The sequence below is a fragment of the Lepidochelys kempii genome, chromosome 2 (assembly GCF_965140285.1).
Source record: "Lepidochelys kempii isolate rLepKem1 chromosome 2, rLepKem1.hap1, whole genome shotgun sequence".
Lineage (NCBI taxonomy): Eukaryota > Metazoa > Chordata > Testudines > Cheloniidae > Lepidochelys > Lepidochelys kempii.
Genome location: NC_136381.1, coordinates 158,736,237 through 158,757,712, shown reverse-complemented (window position 1 = coordinate 158,757,712; position 21,476 = coordinate 158,736,237). Strand labels below are relative to the sequence as shown.

At 43.2% G+C, this 21,476-nt stretch overlaps 2 protein-coding genes across 3 annotated transcripts in view; both read right to left on the bottom strand.

Moving 5' to 3' along the window:
• Positions 1 to 21,476, bottom strand: part of SLC9A3 (solute carrier family 9 member A3) — a 78,661-nt gene that overhangs the window by 7,128 nt on the left and 50,057 nt on the right. The window contains exons 10-16 of one of the 2 annotated variants that reach the window (XM_073332595.2): positions 14,758 to 14,887; positions 11,082 to 11,197; positions 6,434 to 6,563; positions 5,705 to 5,881; positions 4,938 to 5,013; positions 2,944 to 3,051; positions 1,098 to 1,341 (exon numbers count right to left, since the gene is read on the bottom strand). In XM_073332595.2, the coding sequence (XP_073188696.1) occupies positions 1,098 to 1,341; positions 2,944 to 3,051; positions 4,938 to 5,013; positions 5,705 to 5,881; positions 6,434 to 6,563; positions 11,082 to 11,197; positions 14,758 to 14,887 (981 nt within the window). Of the gene's footprint in view, positions 1 to 1,093; positions 1,342 to 2,943; positions 3,052 to 4,937; positions 5,014 to 5,704; positions 5,882 to 6,433; positions 6,564 to 11,081; positions 11,198 to 14,757; positions 14,888 to 21,476 lie in introns of those variants that run through there. The other variant, XM_073332596.2, reaches the window with a different exon arrangement.
• Positions 18,353 to 20,065, bottom strand: LOC140905985 (uncharacterized). Its single transcript, XM_073329474.2, has 2 exons — positions 19,483 to 20,065; positions 18,353 to 18,894 (listed from the first exon to the last, which is right to left on the bottom strand). Exons 1-2 carry the CDS (start codon positions 20,063 to 20,065, stop codon positions 18,353 to 18,355), a joined length of 1,125 nt encoding a protein of 374 aa, XP_073185575.2.

The window sequence follows — 21,476 nt, the reverse complement described above, 5'->3', positions numbered from 1 at the left end:
AAGGATGTATTCTTCACACAATGCACAGTCAACCTGTGGAACTCACTGCCAGGGGATGTTGTGAAAGCCAAAACTATAACTGGATTCAAAAAACAAGTAAGTTAGTTCACGGAGAATTGGTCCATCACTGGCTATTAGCCAAGATGGTCAGGGATGCAACCCCATGCTCTGAGTGTCCCTAGCCTCTGACTGCCAGAAGCTGGGAGTGGACAACAGGGGATGGCTCAGTCAATAATTGCCTGTTCTGTTCATTCCCTCTGAAACACTTGGCATTGACCACCGTCCTAAGAGAGGATATTGGGCTAGGTGGACCATTGATACGACCCAGTATGGCCATTCTTATGGTGAAATGAATGTCAGTGCTCTAATAAAAATGGGGGGGGTCTAACTTCCCCAAGGTGTTGCCCCTTATGTAGTCATCACCACCTATACAAAGTAAATGCAATGTTTATAGCAAGCTGTACCTGATTTTTAAACTTTATCTTAAGTAATGTATTGCTGTGGCTATTAGTATTATTTATTAGTTGTGGCTAAATGCTCCATCTTCATTAGGCTAGGCACTGTACAAACACATAAAGATGAGGCCCACTTGAAGTTACTGAAGACAAGAGTTTATCACTTTAGGAGATATTAGGTTAAATCTGAATTCAGTCTCATGTGATGTGACTTCAGCGGGAGTTTCATCCCTATAGCAATGGGCAGAATTGGTCCCACAATATAAATAGTTTGATTAAGCCATACAACAGAATAAAACCAGGAAAAACAAATAGTACATAACCTACAAGTGCGTGAAATGTTTTTGGTTTTAAAATAGCACAAGAAATGTTGAAACCCAGACAAAGGTCTGGTGTAGACCAAGCAGCTGTGATGATTTACACCAGCAAGGGATCTGGCCCTAAACATATAAAGATAACCAATTTTCTTTAAAAGTACGAGTTTCAAACTGGAGCCGAATAGCAGATGTTCAGATGCAGAAAAATCAAGGAAGAGAAAGATACTTGAAAAAGACAAAAAAAGACAAGGAAAGCTGTCAGGAGGCCAGAACCGACAGAGAGACTGATTAAAAATAAAAATGAAGGTCAATTTTAAAATATTACATATGCGTTGTTTCTGGGAGGAAAGCTCTGGGTCGCTCTTCTGGGCCATCTGCTAGCAAAAAGGAATCTACAGATTTATTGCTGAGGCGAAACGGGGTGAGTCGTCTGAAGTTGTTTGGAGAATACGGTAACTGTACTCGGGCCCTTTGTGATGGTACTACAGAATCTTCATCAGATAACCATGGAGGGAACTTCATGTAGATACTTTGATCATCATCAGCTGAAAATACTGGATTATCAATTCCTACAAAAGTTTATGAGTGATAAATTCAGTTGGAAAATAACATAACTGGCAGCAAATAGGATCTTTAGCCCAGGAATATGGCCATAATGTAATAAAACATAAACAAATATAGTTTTTCAACTTTCTGATCACATGCCTGGTTACTGCTGGTCATTTTGCTATTTTAAAAGTCTCAGTTGATTAAAAAACAAATCAAACAAACCGACAAAAGACCTATCATTGGCAGTTATGGCTGAAGGCTCTGCCGACAGAAAAACCTAAATGCACAGTTTATCCAAACAAATTGATTGGATTTAAATCAATCATACCAAATATGCTCAGTTCTAGTTTGTTGTAAAATGTACCAATTTAAAAATTAAACATATTTGAAAGATTGATACCTAGGGCTAGACTGACCAGCTGTTTTGCATCACCCCAGTAATGCAAAGGAGATTCACGCCTGGATTAACTAGCCCATTAAGACAGGTTTATGGCTTTTTGGCATCACTACAGCAGCACAACGAAGTCAGAGGATACTGGTAAATTTGGCTCCCCAGTCTCCTAGAACTTATAGTGTAAACCCACATAGTAAGAGTATATAACAGGATGGGGGTCTGATTCTCCTCTGACAATCAATAATTCCACTGAAGTCAGTGGATTTACAGTAGTGTAAAATGTGTGCAAGAGGAGAAACAGGCCAAAACAGTCAAAAGTACCATTTTTGTATGTGTGGAAACAGGTAACAAAGCCCTTTTAAAACAAATATCAAATCTGCACGTGGTGAACCGTAAAATAACATTTTAAAAATCACAGTCTAGGTCCTGTTTGAAACCTCATTCTTTTCTGGAGCATTAATAGCTACTTTATATGCACCCTAAACACAGTATCCCTCGGGTTGCGGTGTATTAGAACAGTTCTATCAGAATGAGTTTGGTTATATTCAAATGAATCCAACAGAAGTATTATACTACACTGCACCTTCACATAGCCTGCACGTGCCACGTGTTACAGAAAACAAACTACTATGTTGTGAGTCCTATTGGACCGGGATTAGAGAGAGGGAAAATTAACACATTTTAAAACCGTAAACATTATCTAAAATAGCTTCTTCTAGACATGAACATGTCACTGTTTTAAAATCTGATGTCTTTGAACTTTCCAAGGCTGGAAGCAAGAGCTGCGTGTCCCACTGGAAAGCTGGCAATCTCCAGTGATGGAAAGACCCTGCTTCTAGCTCTGCAGGGTCACTAGAATAATATTGGAATTTAAATTTATACTGGACTAACTATTGCCAGTTCTGGGCCCCAGGACACAGTAATTTTGGGGAGAGACATTCCTCATCAAGAGGAAACGAAGAAAACATATTTGAGTCAAGTTGACGTATATATTCCTGACAAAGCAGAAATCAATTCAAAATGGCTGAATACTGGCTGACTTGGAAAATCAGGACAACTCTAGAATAATTTTTTCCTGTCTCTAGAAGTGATCAGTCATTTCACAGCCAGGTTATGCAGTCATGACCACAACCTTTGTCAATATCATCAGTAGAAAGCTATTAACAAAAAATCCAATAAACTGCTTTGTAATTGAAGAAAATTCTGCATTTATAATCTATTTTCTTACCAGAGGTAGCATCTGTGCAATTCTGCTTAGTGACATTAGCTAAAAAGTCAACTCCTTTGCCCGTATGCAGAGATTCATAATTTTCTTCTGGATCAGAAAATTCCACATCTGGAAGAAAATATAAAAAAAATCAGTGTGCACTAGAGATTCCTAAAAGATTTGACCCAAAGTGTTATTTGGTAGCTTCTTGATGCTAGTGTGAGTATTAAAGATTTGTATAGTAAATCTTCAATGTAAATCTGGGTAAACGTACGTTTTGAAAGCAATCATTGTACCTTTAGAACTAAATTCTGTACACATCTAATTTCCAGTTTATCAGGTCACTAATATTTGATTCCTGGTTCACTCCTGCATCAGTATCTTGTGCTGTAATTATGTTTACTTTTCCAAACTAAAGGGGATTGGGCTAGATGAGTACTTGGATAGGAGAGCTGCAGGAAAAGCTTACAAACTGCAGCAAGTGCTGATTCAGAAAGTGGCCCTTTTCCTGCTTACCCCAGTGCTGAAAGGAAGCTGGAGCATAGCGTCAGGGGTCTCTGTGCTGCTCGAGGCGCTCTCTTTCAAATGGGATACAAAATGGAGGTCCTGACAACTTGTGGTAATTGAAGATCCCACTGCATTTTCATAAAGGGGTTAATACCAGTGTCCTGGATCATTTCAAACTTGGTTAATTAATTCCTGCCAATCTACACTCCCCCCTGCAGTGGCTATGATGTTCTTTCCCACCTCTCAACCCAAACCACTATGTAGTGCTGCTGTATGTGGTTAAACACCTGCTGTGTTTTCCCCCCAGAGGCAGCTCCATATCAGTGGCAGGTGAAATGATCCCCCTACATTAAATCCCTTATCAACCCCTCTATGGAAAATGCCTTAACACAGGAGTGATGGAAGGCCTAATTAGTTAATGTTTGGGAAACACTTTAAGATCAAAGGAGCTATAAAAGTATAAATATTATTCAGCCAATATATTGCTGCTGGCAATAAAAATAAATGCTAATAAACTGATAGAGAGCAAATACCTGAGCTCAGAGTTTCTGCAGACCGTAGTTTCTACCTCCCACACCCACACGATTCCTTTTTGAAAGCTAGGAGGAAAATTCTGACACCCCTCCCTCACTACTTCACAGCCCTCTTTAAAATCAGCAGGGTTGCATGGGTAACTGAGGAAAGAATTTAACTCAATGCCTTATAATAACTTGCCATGGCAGGTGGCATCAGATGCAACTTACTGTGATGGACTCCAGCAAGTGCAACAGCACCTGCAAAGAGACAGCTGAAACTCAGATCAAAGGATCTTTTTCTTTAAATGCAAAATTGAAAGTGCAAGTTTTTTTCTTTCCTTTTTTTGTTAGGGACACTCCCAACGCTAGTAAGCCCAAAGTTAGATTTGCAAGGCCAAATTCTGTGCTGTAGTCACTGGGGTTGCATTTAGGGTCAGCACAATATTTGGCTATACTGTCTTTCCATTCATGTACATGTTATGCTGGCTTCCTGTTCCAGCCTGCTTGCTCTGCTTTCAGAGAAAGTACTGATATTTACAAGATGCCTGGGCAAGTCATGATGGGCGCATGTACGTACCCGTGGGATCACAAAGAAAGCCATTGCCATAGTTAGCTGTAGCATGTCATGAGTCAGTAGCTGACATTTTATCTATGTTGTGGCCTTCTTTATGATGGCCTCCAATTATTTTTAGGATTTCAAGATTTTAAACATTGGTTTTGTTAATGTTAGTTAGTTATAAAGTAGGTTAAATTTCAGCTTGTCACCAAGTTGTCTATGAAAATATATTTATTTTTTAAATGTTGATTACTTCCTTCCAAACGCATCTGTTTTAGGCACGGAGAGGGGGAAATGTGACATGGGTAGTAGTACATTTGTTAATGTCAACTTAGTTTTTTTTCCTGCCATGAAATTTCACAAGAACACTCTTCTTCCAACAAAATACAAGCTGATTAAAAAAAATCTGGTTAACTACTGTTTGACAGTGCAATTACCTTTTTCCTTCAAAGTAAAATCTTGCACTGGATTTTCGGAAGGTATTTTTCCATTTGGTATGGCATTACTAGTTCTCTGAAAAAGTAAAACATTTCAAGTTACCTCAGACAGCGATCGCCATGCAGGACATATTGTAGATACAGAGAGCCTGATTTCCCAGCTTTCTGCCAATGAAATGGAGTTCACCAACATAATACTGGAATAATGCAGTGGTGACCATGCCTAGATATTTTAAGCCTTTATTTTGTTTTTGCATAGAACTCCCATTGACGTTAGTGCAGACACACAACTCTATTAGTGGTACGTGGCAGCGTTTCCTAATCCTTTTGCAATTAGTCAGGTTGGATTTGTCCCTCCTTCCTCCATGCAGGAGAAGCTGGAGTTTCATTGCCTCAAACCATCAGCTCCCTTGAGTTCCAGCAACTTCCATGGAGACCCGAGCCAACCCTTCTGGCACCGTGCTTGTTGGACCTGGAATCCCCTCACGTCCAAAAGAAGGGTCCCACAGTGCAGAGGGAAATGGCGGGTACGTTCCGCAAGATTGGTGAGGGTATAATGCCACCTCCCAGTGCTGCCCCTCAACTCATCCCACATTTTGATCTCTCCCCTGGCTTGGGTCTTAATCGCCAGTACTCCCTCTGAGGAGCTTCCACGGGGAAGAGATTGATGCTGGGAGCTGAAACTACCCTATGCTTCCTCTAGAGCACCAGGCCTTTTGTCTGGGTAAATGGCAGGTGAGACCTGGCCCTAAGTGCATTCCCCTTACCCTTTTTTGGCCCCGGTCCCTCTTGTGGTTTTTGTTGAGCTTTTTGGGGTGGTTTATTCCTAGTTTGGTACTCTTGAAAGACTCTAAGCGCTTCCTCATTGTCCTGTGGAAAATCTCCTTGTCTTGTTTTTCGTCTTCATTCTGAATGATCTCATGCCGACTGTACAGATGTATGTGCTGTAGCCAGGAAGATAAGAGAACATTTATTTATATAGAAATGCAAACTGGGGCTCAGCACCAAGGCAACTGTCAAAAACAACTGATTCCAAAAAACAATTAATTACAAGTCAACACACTAACAGGATCCCAGGTAGTTAATTATTTCCTTCTTACATAGAAGTATGGTAATTTGAAAAATATTGATTGAAAGTCATTCAGATTAATCACACTGGCTAGAACAGGTCTGGATCAAACCGCTCCGACTTCCTTCAGTTCACATGCTTCATTTCACCCTCACCCACCCACTTAGCTTTCAGGCCATCAACAACCCACCAGCAGAACAGATCTGGGGCCCAATTCTGCAATCTTCTCTCATTTGAGCAGTGCCATTGAAATCAGTTATAGGGACTGCTCACATGATTAAAGGTATGCAGGATCAGAGCCCATCTTCAGTCAATGATTGATTTTGCAGATTTGTCCTTTGATTTTGAGTTTCCCACCAATTTTCTGCATTTTGTTTCTTCTGGCTGCCAAATGAAAACCTGGTGATCACTGCAGCTGTGCTCTTACCTCTTGTCTGGGTTTGTAAAGGTACTGCTGCAGCGTGTGGTGAGTGACGGTATCCTCTGTATCTCGTATGCTTTTTCTCCTCTGCTCTAAGGCTTGCATATCAAGACAAACCGAGCTGGCGTTTTCTCTCCTGAAGCAGAATATTAAAATACATACAACATTTTTCTAGATCACTAACTGGAGGGAAAAAAGTATGCACTACAATATATTTAAACATGAAGGTAAGTGTGGATGGGATAAAAACAAGTAAACATCATCATGGGTCAAGTGTAGTCTAGAGTGAGTGGGCACAACTCTGGTGGTAGCCTCCGGGCAGATTCAGCAACAACATCAGTGATCATGTAATTTGGTCAGGAAAAGCAGGTAAATGACAAATTAGTGCAACTTGCAACAATTTAGCATTGATTGATCATCTGCTTTATCTGATAAACTTATGCCTGTTTGCTTCTTTTACTCTTACATCCCATCCTTGTGCACCTGCAGGATGGAAGGTCTATTAATCTAGCTAAGTGGTTCCCACACTGTGGGGTCCCCAGACCTTTGGGTGGTCTGCTATGGGTTATGCGGGGGTCTGTTCCTTGAGACAGGGCCAGAACCTGCCAGAACAGCTTTCTGGCACTTTTGCTGCATGGAGGACACCGTTTTTCTCACACACTGTGCATGGGAGGTCATGCTGGTGGGGGCGTCCTGGTCATGCCAGTACTTGCCCATTCAGGACTACACGCTCCCTGTGAGGGTTTAGTAGTACTTTTTCTGCCACAGATGTCAAGACTCACAACACTCACAATTAATACCCACATTTAGGGGAAACAGAAATTCAGATAAAGGTACGTGTATAGGGTTTCAGGACTCTATGGCGAAGCTGAGAACTGAGCCCCTGAAATAACTGAGACCAGTGAACTAAACTTTGTGTGTGTATTTTTGGAGGTGCCAAAACGAACCGAACTAATAGAGTAATAATGACATGAAACTTATGTATAAATAATGAAAGGGGTCTGGGACATTTAGTCAGGTGCCAAAGAGATCCTTGGCAGAAAGAACTTTGGGAACCGCTGAGCTAGGTCATCCATCCTTATGCTATTAGTCACACTCGTTTTCTATACCCGGGGAATACCTAATTCAGTAGTACTTGACCGCTTACATCTGTGGTCAGACCAATTTGCATCTCATGAGTAGCCGATGCCACTGTTTACATCACAGTTAAATTTATGCCAATAAATGTTATGTGCCATTTGTTTCTCACAAATGTGTGAATTTTTCTTTCCTAAAGGGTGAAAAGGTGACTTGAGACTAAACCTCTTGAATTTGCCCAGTAGTGAATACTGTAGGCAAGACCCATGTACGCTGCAGAAAGTTGGACCAATATTGTCCTGCATATCTCTATAGTTTTTGTGGCATGCCTGTGTACCAGATGGGAAATTTGGTGTCAACTGCAGGAATATTCAAACAAGGAGATTTTTGTTGAATTAAATATGCAAATGATAATACAATTGGTATAGTCTCTTCTGTGTTGTTTATGTTAGTATTGCATGCTTTTTCTTTTTTTTACTCTGCCCCTATGTTTTTCATATGCCACAGATGTTTGTATTGACAATGCATAACTGCAGGGCAGAAGCTATCAGAGGAGAAGCTGGAGGTTTCGGCAGCAGCTGAGGGGACAGAAGAGGCCAAGTTCTACCATCCTTATTCAGCCCCAGTACTCCTCGAGTAGATCCACTGAAATCAGTGGGTCTACTCAAGAAGTAAGGTCCTACTTGTGACAGATTTTGCAGCATCTTTGGGGACCAATGTATTAAATCTATTAAATATTTACATCTGATTGTGTTCTGCTCCATGGGGGAGAGTTAGCACAGCTCCTCCAGGAACTAAAAAACACAATGGGGTGATCACCCTGGGGATTGTAAACAACTCCAGAGAAACACCGTACACCGTCCTCTGAGGTGTTTGCATATACTGGTTCAAACTAGGTTTCCCAGAGACCCAAACAAAGAAAGGGCTTTGGATATAAAAAGGCTGAATTTGAACTAACACAGAGCCTTATTTTCATTCAGCAAACGGACACTATCATCTGTCCAAGGGAGGGGTGGGGCAGAGCAACCCTTGGCTTACTAGGGCTTTGGCTTACTGGGGCCCATAAGACTGATGGGTGACCTCTGGTAAGGTGTTAGCATGCATATAGGAACGTTTATTGTTTTTATGTTTTCCCTGTAATGCCTTTACCCTAACAATAAATGTATTTTGTTTTATGAAGGCTAGTTGGTCACTGTGTTGTAGCCCCTGGAGAAAGGTTAACAACAGGTGCTGGACCCCAGTCAGACCTGCTGGGGAAATCAAACTGCAGTGCAGAGGACCATGAACCTAAACCCCTCATCTGGAGTGAGAGAGATGCAGAGCTCCACCCTTGAGATATGATGGCTGGGAGCCTGAAACCTTATGTGGGAGCCTTCGAATAAGAGCATGGTGCGTGTGTGTCAAAGGTGCAGTTAAACTCTGAAACTGTGACACTGTGGAAGCATCTGGCCCAAGGTATGGGAAGCAGTTTGGTATTAAGGGATAAGCACATTAATAGCTAGAGACAATTTGCATTTTTTCAATGAAAGTTTTGAATTGAAACATGGGATTTCAATATCTGTGATTTTTTGTGTGGAAACTTCATTTTCATCATTTTTTTCCCAAAATGAAAATTTTCAACAATTATGAAATTTTGCAAAAATGTCTGTTTTTAAATTTTAGGGAAAATACCACTTTCTCGTTTAAAAAGAATCCTCCCCCTCCCCCATACTTTCTTCCACTAACATTTTTCAGCAAATGGGCGTACCTTTTTTCAACCAGCACTATAAGCAGCATGTTTCTGCGGGAATAGTGCTGTCCACACTGGCGCTTTTGTTGGTGACACTTATGTTTTTTTCACACACCTGACTGACAAAAGTTTTGCCGACAAAAAGTACTAGTGTAGACAAAGCCTTAGTTTCACCAATAGCCGGCTGCTAAAAGTATAGGGCCAGCTTTATCGATACATTGCAACTAATTCACCACTCTGCAATTCAAAGCAGCCATAAATCTGGTTTAACTGGCAGGTTGTACCCAGTTTACAGCTGCTTTACATAATGGAAGTGACACAAACTGCTGAAGCATACCAGGAAATATGTCTCATAATTTACAAAAAAAAAGAAAAAGAAAGAAAGTTTACAACATTTAAAAAATGAATTCTGAACAACAATTCTATGGTAAAGGGTGGATTCTGTGGCTCTGGTATCACGTAACACACAAGGCTCTGGCTACAGGGAGGGATACAAAACTCTATGAATGATAATCCCCTGTTCTTACACACTGGAACTTTCTGAAAAATTCACCCATAGGGATAAAATTTTCATGCTCGGTCTCTGACCAAAGGAGATTTTAGTTTGGAAGGTTTGTGTAAAATCATTTAGCTGCTTCTGATTTCCGCAAAGGTGAAAAAATGACTATATATGTAATCTCCAGTAGGAGGAGGAATATAGGCATCGACTCTATGGGTGCTCCATGGTTAGCTCCAGAGAAAAAATGGTGAGCACCCACCGGCAGCTCCCCTATCAGCTCTCCCCACGCTCCTAGCGCCTCCTACCCGCTGGTGGGCCCCGCAGATCAGTGCGTTCCCCCCTCCCCACATCTCCTGCCCACTGCGATCAGCTGTTTCGCGGAAGGCAGGAGGCGCTGCGGGGAAGAGGGAGGAGTAAGGATGCAGCATGCTTGGGGGAGGGAGCAGAACTGGGTTGGAAGAGGCGGGGTTAGGGTGGAACGGTGGTGGGAAGTGACAAGGTGGGGGTGGGGCCTTGGGGCAGAGCTGGGGGTCAAGCACCCCCCGGCACTTTAGAAAGTTGGCACCTGTGAGGAGGATGCTAATATACTTCCTTTGTTATCAGCCATTGAAGCCACTCCGTGGAGAGAGGTGTATATACTAGTTCAAACTGGATTCTTCATGAACCAAGAAGAGAGTGACCAGATGTCCTGATTTTATAGGGACTGTCCTGATATTTGGGGCTTTGTCTTATATAGGTGCCTATTACCCCCCACCTGCTGTCCTGATTTTTCACAGTTGCTGTCTGGTCACCCTAACCAAGAAAGACAAAGAAAGGATTTTTGGATAAATAGCCTGGTTGTAAACTGGCTCAGGGCCTTCTTCCTGATCCAGCAAATGGACAGAACCCCTGGTCCATGGAGAGCCCTAGCCTTTTGGGAAGGAGTTGGAAGAAGTAGGCCTACTGCAGCCCCATAAGACTGGGGGCCTGTTCTGAGCTGAAGCTGTGGTGAGTTGTAACCACAAGGAATCCCCTTGGGTGGGGGTTTGAAGGACTGCTCCTGCCAGAGTCCATGTTAGGGCCGGGGTGAACCCTTATTAGCATGCGTGTAGGTTCTTTATTTGTTTTTAATATGTTTCCTCTGTAATGCTTTTTACCTAAAGAATAAAATGGGCTTGCACAGAAAGAACAGTGTGGCGTACCCGTCACTGTTGAAAATCACTCTGTTATCAGTATCAGAAGAGAAAGCAACCAAGTCAGCAGGGGAGTATGTGACACTCATTTTGTACTGGGGTAAACACCAATTTTTGTATTTAATCATATATAACTCAAAAATTAAACAAAAATAGTCCCTAAAAAAAGTTACTTACAGTAAACAGGAGACAGAGTTTTCTACAGTACTTGGTCGAGGAGTGCTGAAGTCCACGTTGACCATGTTGTCAGTACTTGAAGAACGAATAAAAGCCAGGGAACCTCTACGCTCTCCCTGTTCACAGAAACAAATAAGGTGCATGACAGCTTAATGGTAGGGCTTTCAGTCAAAGGGTATATGATGTTAACACAGCTATACCCAGGACTAAACTGCATAACATAAAAAAAGATGGCATCATTTTTGAAGCTTCTGTAGGCAAATGGCACATAAATACAACTTTCTCCTGGTTCTTTTGTAACAGAAATAAGGTCTCTTTTTTTTCACGTGGTTTATTTCCCTGGGGCAAAAGTCAACCTTGTACAGAGGGCCAGCCCAAAGCCACTCCACTTAAATCACACTTAACGGCCCTAATTTGAAGACTTAAAGGGACGTTATACACTTTCTCCTTATCTTCTGCAAATTGTACCCTGCACCTCTAAAAGCCCTCAGTGAGAGTCACAAAAAGTTTGAATTCCTCTTTCCACTATATAAAGGGTTACTTTCAAGAATGGACAACATTTTTCATCTAACACCTTGTCAGTCACCTGCAAACATCTACCTATTTAGGTTCTTATATTGGCACCCATATCTGTGCTAGCTGAACACCTTCCAAGATATGACAGCAGTAATTCTTTCTTTCTTCCCAGAAAGAAAGAACCAAATGTTTGATTAGTCATTAAATGTATGCATGCACGAGGAACTAAAGCTAAATTGAAAAGCTTTGCTTTCACTTTTGCATGGTGATACAAAAGTGAATTCCTGTGAAACTTTGGTCTCCCGTGTTCGCCAGTGTCCCCTGCTACTTGACATTTTCATTGTTCTGGTGGACTGTAGCTAGTGAGTGAAGTCATGCTCCCAGAAGGAGAAAAATTTCTCTGGTAGTGAGGGGCAATCCCACATATGGCTTTAAATTGCAGCACAGAGATCTTGGACTTGATTCTATGTTTCAATGAGCGGTGAACAGAACACCTGTGGAAAAATAGTTCTCCCACTGACAGAAGTACATTATTCTTAAGATCAAAGCTAATGTATTGTGATTTTGTCAGCTATAGCTCTATCATGACCATTTTACATGTCCATGCACAGAAAAGGAATCAAGAAAGCTTAAACACGGTTGTAACACGGCGTGCTGAGCCAGAAGCTCACTTAACACCCTGTCACTCATCTCCCTGCCAGTTTATATTAATTGAGCTCTGATTGAAAAACAAGCAGTTGGCAGAGGAGGCCAATTAACTGAGTGGCAATACAGCTGAGAGGCTAATAGGGTGGAAGTATTCCCAGCAGTTAGGCAGACAGGAGGGAAGCCTTGGAGAGAGTAGGGTGCCTGAAGGAAGGAACAACTAGGCAGGACTGGGTGCTGTTCAAACTACTAGTGTACCTTTCCCCAGAAAGCAAGTGGGGAAGCTGGCTATTGATTGTAAATGTAATATATAATAGAGCACAGTGGTGGTTAAGAAGACCTGGAGTGGCTGCGGTCAGTTACTGAGGCTGGAAAGGACACTCAGGAGACCTGTGACAACGGTGAAGAAAACCTATGTTCCGTGCTGTACAATCACCTATGCATAATTTATAGTAATCTGTGTTCTAAGCAATTTGGAACCGTTCCATGGCATTAGAAAAATCACTGTGACATCTGAAAATAGAAACACCTACATAAATATTACAGTGAAAAGGAAATCAGATATTTAAGGTACCTGACTATGAGGTTCATAATTATATTACTGCTAGAACTATTACTGATTGAAGCATGAAATGTTTTTTAAATGATACCCATGACACTTAAATGCATGAAATGAGGCTACAGATATTTCTGGTCACAGGTAGAAATGTCCTTTTGTGGATATTCATCTGCAGTTATACTTCTGGAGGCCTTTCTGTGTGTAAAAAGAAAAGGAGGACTTGTGGCACCTTAGAGACTAACAAATATATTTGAGCACAAGCTTTCGTGAGCTACAGCTCACTTCATCGGATGCATTCAGTGGAAAATACAGTGGGGAGATTTATATACACAGAGAACACGAAACAATGGGTGTTACCATACACACTGTAACATGAGTGATGAGGTAAGGTGAGCTATTACCAGCAGGAAAGCGGGGCGGGGGGAACCTTTTTCTAGTGATAATCAAGGTGGGCCATTTCCAGCAGTTGACAAGAATTGGAATTAATTTGCAAACTGGATACAATTAACTTAGGCTTGAATAAAGACTGGGAGTGGATGGGTCATTACACAAAGTAAAACTATTTCCCCATGTTTATTCCTCCCCCCCACCCCCTGCCGCGCTGTTCTTCAAACATTCTTGTCAACTGCTGGAAATGGCCCACCTTGATTATCTCTACAAAAGGTCCCCCCCCACTCCCACCTGATCACTCTCGTTACAGTGTGTATGGTAACACCCATTGTTTCATGTTCTCTGTGTTTATAAATCTCCCCACTGTATTTTCCACTGAATGCATCCGATGAAGAGAGCTGTAGCTCATGAAAGCTTATGCTCAAATACATTTTTTAGTCTCTAAGGTGCCACAAGTCCTCCTTTTCTTTTTGCGGATACAGACTAACACGGCTGCTATTCTGAAACCTTTCTGTGTGTGATAACTAGAACAAGACACTTTGACCTAAGCTCTTAGTCTAGATGAGGTTCTAGCTATTAGTTGAAGACTGCCTATGTGCCATAGGAGTGCGGATCAACAAAGCCTTCTTGCTCAATATCGAGACTAACGGGGTAGGCTGGGGAGAACAACAAGGAAATTTTCTGGCCTGCTGGTATCCAGAGATTGGTAGGAATTTGAGAGGCCAGCTGTTCTCAGACTGTGGTGTCTGGATTCCTTCCTGGTGTTCCGCAGAATTAAACAATTAGAGAACCAACAAATACATAGTAGAGCAGGAAGAGCTGGTCCAAAAAAAAAGACTGTTGTCTTGTGACATGGCTCACAAAATGAAAAAGCTTGGGAACCATTCCAAAAGATTTTGGATTTTGCCCACGAGTAACACTGAATTTGCTGGTGGAGCAAAAACGTTTTGTGTTTTGGTGTTAGTTTTTTGGAAAGCTAATGAACCAAAAAACCAACCAACCAACCAAACAAAAAACCAGCTCTTTTTCAACCTTGTAGTTCATTTGGCTACAAAAATAAGCTCCACCTTGAGGCTAGCCCCCAGATGCTCTCAGTCTGCAGCTGCCATCTGCACTGCTTACTCTAATGCTAATTTCTGAACAAGTCATCATTGGAAAGCACACTATTGCTTCAGCCACAGCTTGTTTAATTATTCACAGGGAGCCAGATTCTGCCACCTTTACACATGCTGACTAGCACATGCTCACTTGCATAATTCCCATGAAACCATGGTACTACGCAACGCATGCCGAGGCAGAAGCCAAACTCCTAAATGACACCTACCAGAAGAGAACTTTGACATATACAGGACCCAGTGGCACTGAGGAATTTAGAGGTAATACAACGAACCACAATCACATAAATAGGTAAGAATGGGACACAATGCACTTCAAATACCATTTCACCATAAAAGTAGATTTGCTTTTGATTCAGCGCTCCTAATACATGGAAGTTGAGAAATGTTGCAATATTTAAAACAAAGAAATATGATGTTACAGTGTGTAAGATAAGATGTTTAAAAGTACCTCAGCCACATAGCTAATAGCATCCTTCAGGTTGAGCTCATGGAAAATATTAAGAATCTGGTCTCTTGATTTTTGAGCAGACCTTCTCATCAGTACTTTACTGAGGATTTTCCGATCAAAATTGGACCACCTAGTGATTTAAACAAACATTTTTAACGGCAGCAATCAATTTAAATGATAATTAGCATTTTTAGTTTTGCTTGAACAGCTGTTCCTTTGAGTTAAGCATTGTTATACACCTTATCGGATAATAAACACAGGGAAATATGTTTTGTTGCTTTATTTAAAGCACATTTGGAAAAGCCTTATATGGAGTTACACAATTCACAACAAACTTTTGAGAGTTGCAACTACCAGGCACAGCTACTGCAGTAAGAGGTTTGTGATTAGAATATACAAAATGGTTCTAGTTTCCAAATAAATAGGATATGCCATGCATCAGGGAATAATGCCATTTTAATTTTCTACTTATGACTCTTCGATTGTATCTTTAAGAGCCTTTAGGAAACCTCACAGTAAAAGTTAAAAATCTCTTTCTTTCTACGTAAAAGAGTTTATCTTCAGTAATGGGTGATTTTTTACCCAATGTCTTGTAGGTTGGCCCCACTGAGAAGACACTGCATGCCCCCCGGTGAATTATTCTCAGATATTGAGGTGGTGCCTGTTCTCAGTAACTTTGAGATTGCACTTATTCAGGAGATCTTGGTCACCAAAGCTAACAGTTAGCCAAGTATCTAGGTTAGGTCGGGCCTTTCCTCCTTTTTCAGGGAGACCCCCCCCTCCTAATCAAAGTGGTCAGGTTCTGTCTGGCCTGCAACTTTAGAAAGCTTCAACTTCATCACCATCACAGCCAACACGCCATGTCTGAGGAAATGTTCTCTTATTTTCTCATCGTCAGAAATTCATTCCCAATACCCAAACCCAGGACAGGATTCCTTGTTACCCAAGGGAAAATGGGTATTCTCTATATGAGACCCCTCCTAAAAACGTCATTGTATGAACAAACAGAAATCTCTCTTTACTCTGCTACGTTAAGGAGCGTTAAATATTATCTTAGGTGTACAAATGTAATCTATTATGATGGAACAAACCCTAACACATGACATTTGTACAGATTCCCGAGTTTCCAGATTCCCTCAAAGCTGGTTTGGACAATGCTCTGCTCAAACTTCTGGTCTCTCCATGCTCTCTATTTCAGTCCTACTGCAGCAGTGCTAAACTGAACAGAGGGGAAAGAGAGAGTTTGCTTTAAGGCCATGGCTGAAAGGATTTTCCATCCTCAAGTAGCACTATAAGGGTATGTCTACACTACGGAATAAGGTCGAATTTATAGAAGTCGGTTTTTTAGAAATCGGTTTTATATATTCGAGTGTGTGTGTCCCCACAGAAAATGCTCTAAGTGCATTAAGTGCATTAACTCGGCGGAGTGCTTCCACAGTACCGAGGCTAGAGTCGACTTCCGGAGCATTGCACTGTGGGTAGCTATCCCACAGTTCCCGCAGTCTCCGCTGCCCATTGGAATTCTGGGTTGAGATCCCAATGCCTGATGGGGCTAAAACATTGTACCATCTTCTGCCGAGCAGCCATGAGATGTGGATGGCATGCAGTCCTTCTGCACCGTCTGCTGCCAGCCAAAGATGTAAAAGATAGATGGAGTGGGTCAAAACAAGAAATAGACCAGATTTGTTTTGTACTCATTTGCTTCCCCGCCTCCCCTGTCTAGGGGACTCATTCTTCTAGGTCACACTGCAGTCACTCACAGAGAAGGTGCAGCGAGGTAAATCTAGCCATGTATCAATCAGAGGCCAGGCTAACCTTCTTGTTCCAATAAGAACGATAACTTAGGTGCACCATTTCTTATTGGAACCCTCCGTGAAGTCCTGCCTGAAATACTCCTTGATGTAAAGACACCCCCTTTGTTGATTTTAGCTCCCTGAAGCCAACCCTGTAAGCCGTGTCGTCAGTCGCCCCTCCCTCCGTCAGAGCAACGGCAGACAATCGTTCCGCGCCTTTTTTCTGTGCGGACGCCATACCAAGGCAAGCATGGAGGCGGCTCAGCTCACTTTGGCAATTAGGAGTACATTAAACACCACACGCATTATCCAGCAGTATATGCAGCACCAGAACCTGGCAAAGCGATACCGGGCGAGGAGGCGACGTCAGCGCGGTCACGTGAGTGATCAGGACATGGACACAGATTTCTCTGAAAGCATGGGCCCTGCCAATGCATGCATCATGGTGCTAATGGGGCAGGTTCATGCTGTGGAACGCCGATTCTGGGCTCGGGAAACAAGCACAGACTGGTGGGACCGCATAGTATTGCAGGTCTGGGACGATTCCCAGTGGCTGCGAAACTTTCGCATGCGTAAGGGCACTTTCATGGAACTTTGTGACTTGCTTTCCCCTGCCCTGAGGCGCATGAATACCAAGATGAGAGCAGCCCTCACAGTTGAGAAGCGAGTGGCGATAGCCCTGTGGAAGCTTGCAACGCCAGACAGCTACCGGTCAGTTGGGAATCAATTTGGAGTGGGCAAATCTACTGTGGGGGCTGCTGTGATGCATGTAGCCCACGCAATCAAAGATCTGCTGATATCAAGGGTAGTGACCCTGGGAAATGTGCAGGTCATAGTGGATGGCTTTGCTGCAATGGGATTCCCTAACTGTGGTGGGGCTATAGACGGAACCCATATCCCTATCTTGGCACCGGAGCACCAAGCCGGCGAGTACATAAACCGCAAGGGGTACTTTTCGATAGTGCTGCAAGCTCTGGTGGATCACAAGGGACGTTTCACCAACATCAACGTGGGATGGCCGGGAAAGGTACATGACGCTCGCATCTTCAGGAACTCTGGTCTGTTTCAAAAGCTGCAGGAAGGGACTTTATTCCCAGACCAGAAAATAACTGTTGGGGATGTTGAAATGCCTATATGTATCCTTGGGGACCCAGCCTACCCCTTAATGCCATGGCTCATGAAGCTGTACACAGGCAGCCTGGACAGTAGTCAGGAGCTGTTCAACTACAGGCTGAGCAAGTGCAGAATGGTGGTAGAATGTGCATTTGGACGTTTAAAAGCGCGCTGGCGCAGTTTACTGACTCGCTTAGACCTCAGCGAAACCAATATTCCCACTGTTATTACTGCTTGCTGTGTGCTCCACAATATCTGTGAGAGTAAGGGGGAGACGTTTATGGCGGGGTGGGAGGTTGAGGCAAATCGCCTGGCTGCTGGTTACGCGCAGCCAGACACCAGGGCGGTTAGAAGAGCACAGGAGGGTGCGGTACGCATCAGAGAAGCTTTGAAAACCAATTTCATGACTGGCCAGGCTACGGTGTGAAAGTTCTGTTTGTTTCTCCTTGATGAAACCCCCCGCCCCTTGGTTCACTCTACTTCCCTGTAAACTAACCACCCGCCCCTCCTCCCTTCAATCACCGCTTGCAGAGGCAATAAAGTCATTGTTGCTTCACATTCATGCATTCTTTATTCATTCATCACACAAATAGGGGGATGACTACCAAGGTAGCCCAGGAGGGGTGGTGGAGGAGGGAAGGAAAATGCCACACAGCACTTTAAGCACAGCACTTTAAAAGTTTACAACTTTAAAATTTATTGAATGACAGCCTTCTTTTTTTGGGGCAATCCTCTGTGGTGGAGTGGCTGGTTGGCCGGAGGCCCCCCCACCGCGTTCTTGGGCGTCTGGGTGTGGAGGCTATGGAACTTGGGGAGGAGGGCGGTTGGTTACAGAGGGGCTGCAGTGGCAGTCTGTGCTCCAGCTGCCTTTGCTGCAGCTCAACCATACACTGGAGCATACTGGTTTGGTCCTGCAGCAGCCTCAGCATTGAATCCTGTCTCCTCTCATCACGCTGCCGCCACATTTGAGCTTCAGCCCTGTCTTCAGCCTGCCACTTACTCTCTTCAGCCCGCCACTTACTCTCTTCAGCCCACCACCTCTCCTCCCGGTCATTTTGTGCTTTCCTGCACTCTGACATTATTTGCCTCCACGCATTCATCTGTGCTCTGTCAGTGTGGGAGGACAGCATGAGCTCGGAGAACATTTCATCGCGAGTGCATTTTTTTTTCTTTCTAAGCTTCACTAGCCTCTGGGAAGGAGAAGATCCTGTGATCATTGAAACACATTCAGCTGGTGGAGAAAAAAAAAGGGACAGCGGTATTTAAAAAGACACATTTTATAAAACAGTGGCTACACTCTTTCAGGGTAAACCTTGCTGTTAACATTACATACATAGCACATGTGCTTTCGTTACAAGGTCGCATTTTGCCTCCTCCCACCGCGTGACTACCCCCTCAACCTTCCCCCCTCCCTGTGGCTAACAGCGGGGAACATTTCTGTTTAGCTACAGGCAAACAGCCCAGCAGGAATGGGCTCCTCTGAGTGTCCCCTGAAGAAAAGCACTCTATTTCAACCAGGTGACCATGAATTATATCTCACTCTCCTGAGGATAACACAGAGAGATAAAGAATGGATGTTGTTTGAATGCCAGCAAACATACACTGCAATGCTTTGTTGTACAATGATTTCCGAGTACGTGTTACTGGCCTGGAGTGGTAAAGTGTCCTACCATGAAGGACGCAATAAGGCTGCCCTCCCCAGAAACCTTTTGCAAAGGCTTTAGGACTACATCTAGGAGAACCGCAAATGCCAGGGCAAAGTAATCCTTTCACATGTTTGCTTTTAAACCATGTATAGTATTTTAAAAGGTACACTCACCAGAGGTCCCTTCTCCGCCTGCTGGGTCCAGGAGGCAGCCTTGGGTGGGTTCGGGAGGTACTGGCTCCAGGTCTAGGGTGAGAAACAGTTCCTGGCTGTCTGGAAAACCGGTTTCTCCGCTTGCTTGCTGTGAGCTATCTACAACCTCCTCCTCCTCATCATCTTCTTCATCCCCAAAACCTGCTTCCGTATTGCCTCCATCTCCATTGAAGAAGTCAAACAACACGGCTGGGGTAGTGGTGGCTGAACCCCCTAAAATGGCATGCAGCTCATCATAGAAGCGGCATGTTTGGGGCTCTGACCCAGAGCGGCTGTTCGCCTCTCTGGTTTTCTGATAGGCTTGCCTCAGCTCCTTCAGTTTCACGCGGCACTGCTTCGGGTCCCTGTTATGGCCTCTGTCCTTCATGCCCTGGGAGATTTTGACAAAGGTTTTGGCATTTCGAAAACTGGAATGGAGTTCTGATAGCACGGATTCCTCTCCCCAAACAGCGATCAGATCCCGTACCTCCCGTTCGGTCCATGCTGGAGCTCTTTTGCGATTCTGGGACTCCATCATGGTCACCTGTGCTGATGAGCTCTGCATGGTCACCTGCAGCTTGCCACGCTGGCCAAACAGGAAATGAGATTCAAAAGTTCGCGGTTCTTTTCCTGTCTACCTGGCCAGTGCATCTGAGTTGAGAGTGCTGTCCAGAGCGGTCATAATGGAGCACTCTGGGATAGCTCCCGGAGGCCAATACCATCGAATTGTGTCCACAGTACCCCAAATTCGAGCCGGCAACGTCGATTTAAGCGCTAATCCACTTGTCAGGGGTGGAGTAAGGAAATCGATTTTAAGAGCCCTTTAAGTCGAAATAAAGGGCTTCATTGTGTGGACCGGTGCAGGTTTACATCGATTTAACGCTGCTAAATTCGACCTAAAGTCCTAGTGTAGACCAGGGCTAAGAAACTACATTTCCAGGTTATAATAGTCTTTCCTTTTATTTTCCTTCCCTGTTCTAGTTCTCAAAGTCTGCCCATCACCATGGTTGCAGAGCATCTTCATTATAATCCATTATATATAATTGAAATGAAATTGTGAAAATATTTGAAAGCTGAAGAACCTGTTGTCCAAGGCAACAACAAGGAGGTAACATTTGTGTGTTTCAACTTGGAACAGATTAACATCCTCTCCCACACACACAAAAATGGTTCCTAAAGTTGGTATCAGCAGGGCTAAAATTGTGTGTTCAGTTCAAATCCTGTGCAAATGGCCATCTCTCAAGTAATTCTACACAGGCATAGATCCCTAGATATGGATGATGACATTTGCAAAGGCCTAATCCAGGGCCTTAGTTGTGACACTGAAAAGGTTCCATTGGTGGGAGATGGACAGTCCCCAAAATCCACTGGGGATTATCAACCAGTTACTGTTATAAACTGAAAAGATGGTGGTAACATCCCAGACCTTTCACTTGGATAGCCTAAAAACTTAAAAGTCATCGTTTACAAAAGGGATTTCCTATCCAAAATAGACAACATTGGTTCTCCAGGAAATGATTATTGAAGCAGAGGAGGGCAATGTTGTTTAATCTGTGAATTGCCCTTAGAGTCTTTCTCACAGTGATGAAATCAATGAAAATAGCTAGTGTTGTTTCATTTTCCAAGATGAATGGAATGCAAAAATGTAAACAAACTGGATCAATGTTGAGAAGTATATTAGAATTTTAAAAAATCTTCCTGTTGAATAATCTAAATGGTTACTGACTGCACAGATAATGCACATTTTTGCAACAATGTGGTTTTTAGCTAGTGTGATTAACTCCAGAAATTCAGGGAGTGGGAAGTGGGGGGGGGGAGGGGCGGAGAGTACCAGTGTTACCCAAGCTGTCTCCATTCAGTTATTCCCTAAATACCCATTTCGCTCATCAGACAGATGTAAGCAAAGCTATCACTATGTTAATACATTCCCATTTCCTTAACTATCCCAGGTCAGTAAAATAAGGGAAGCTAACACC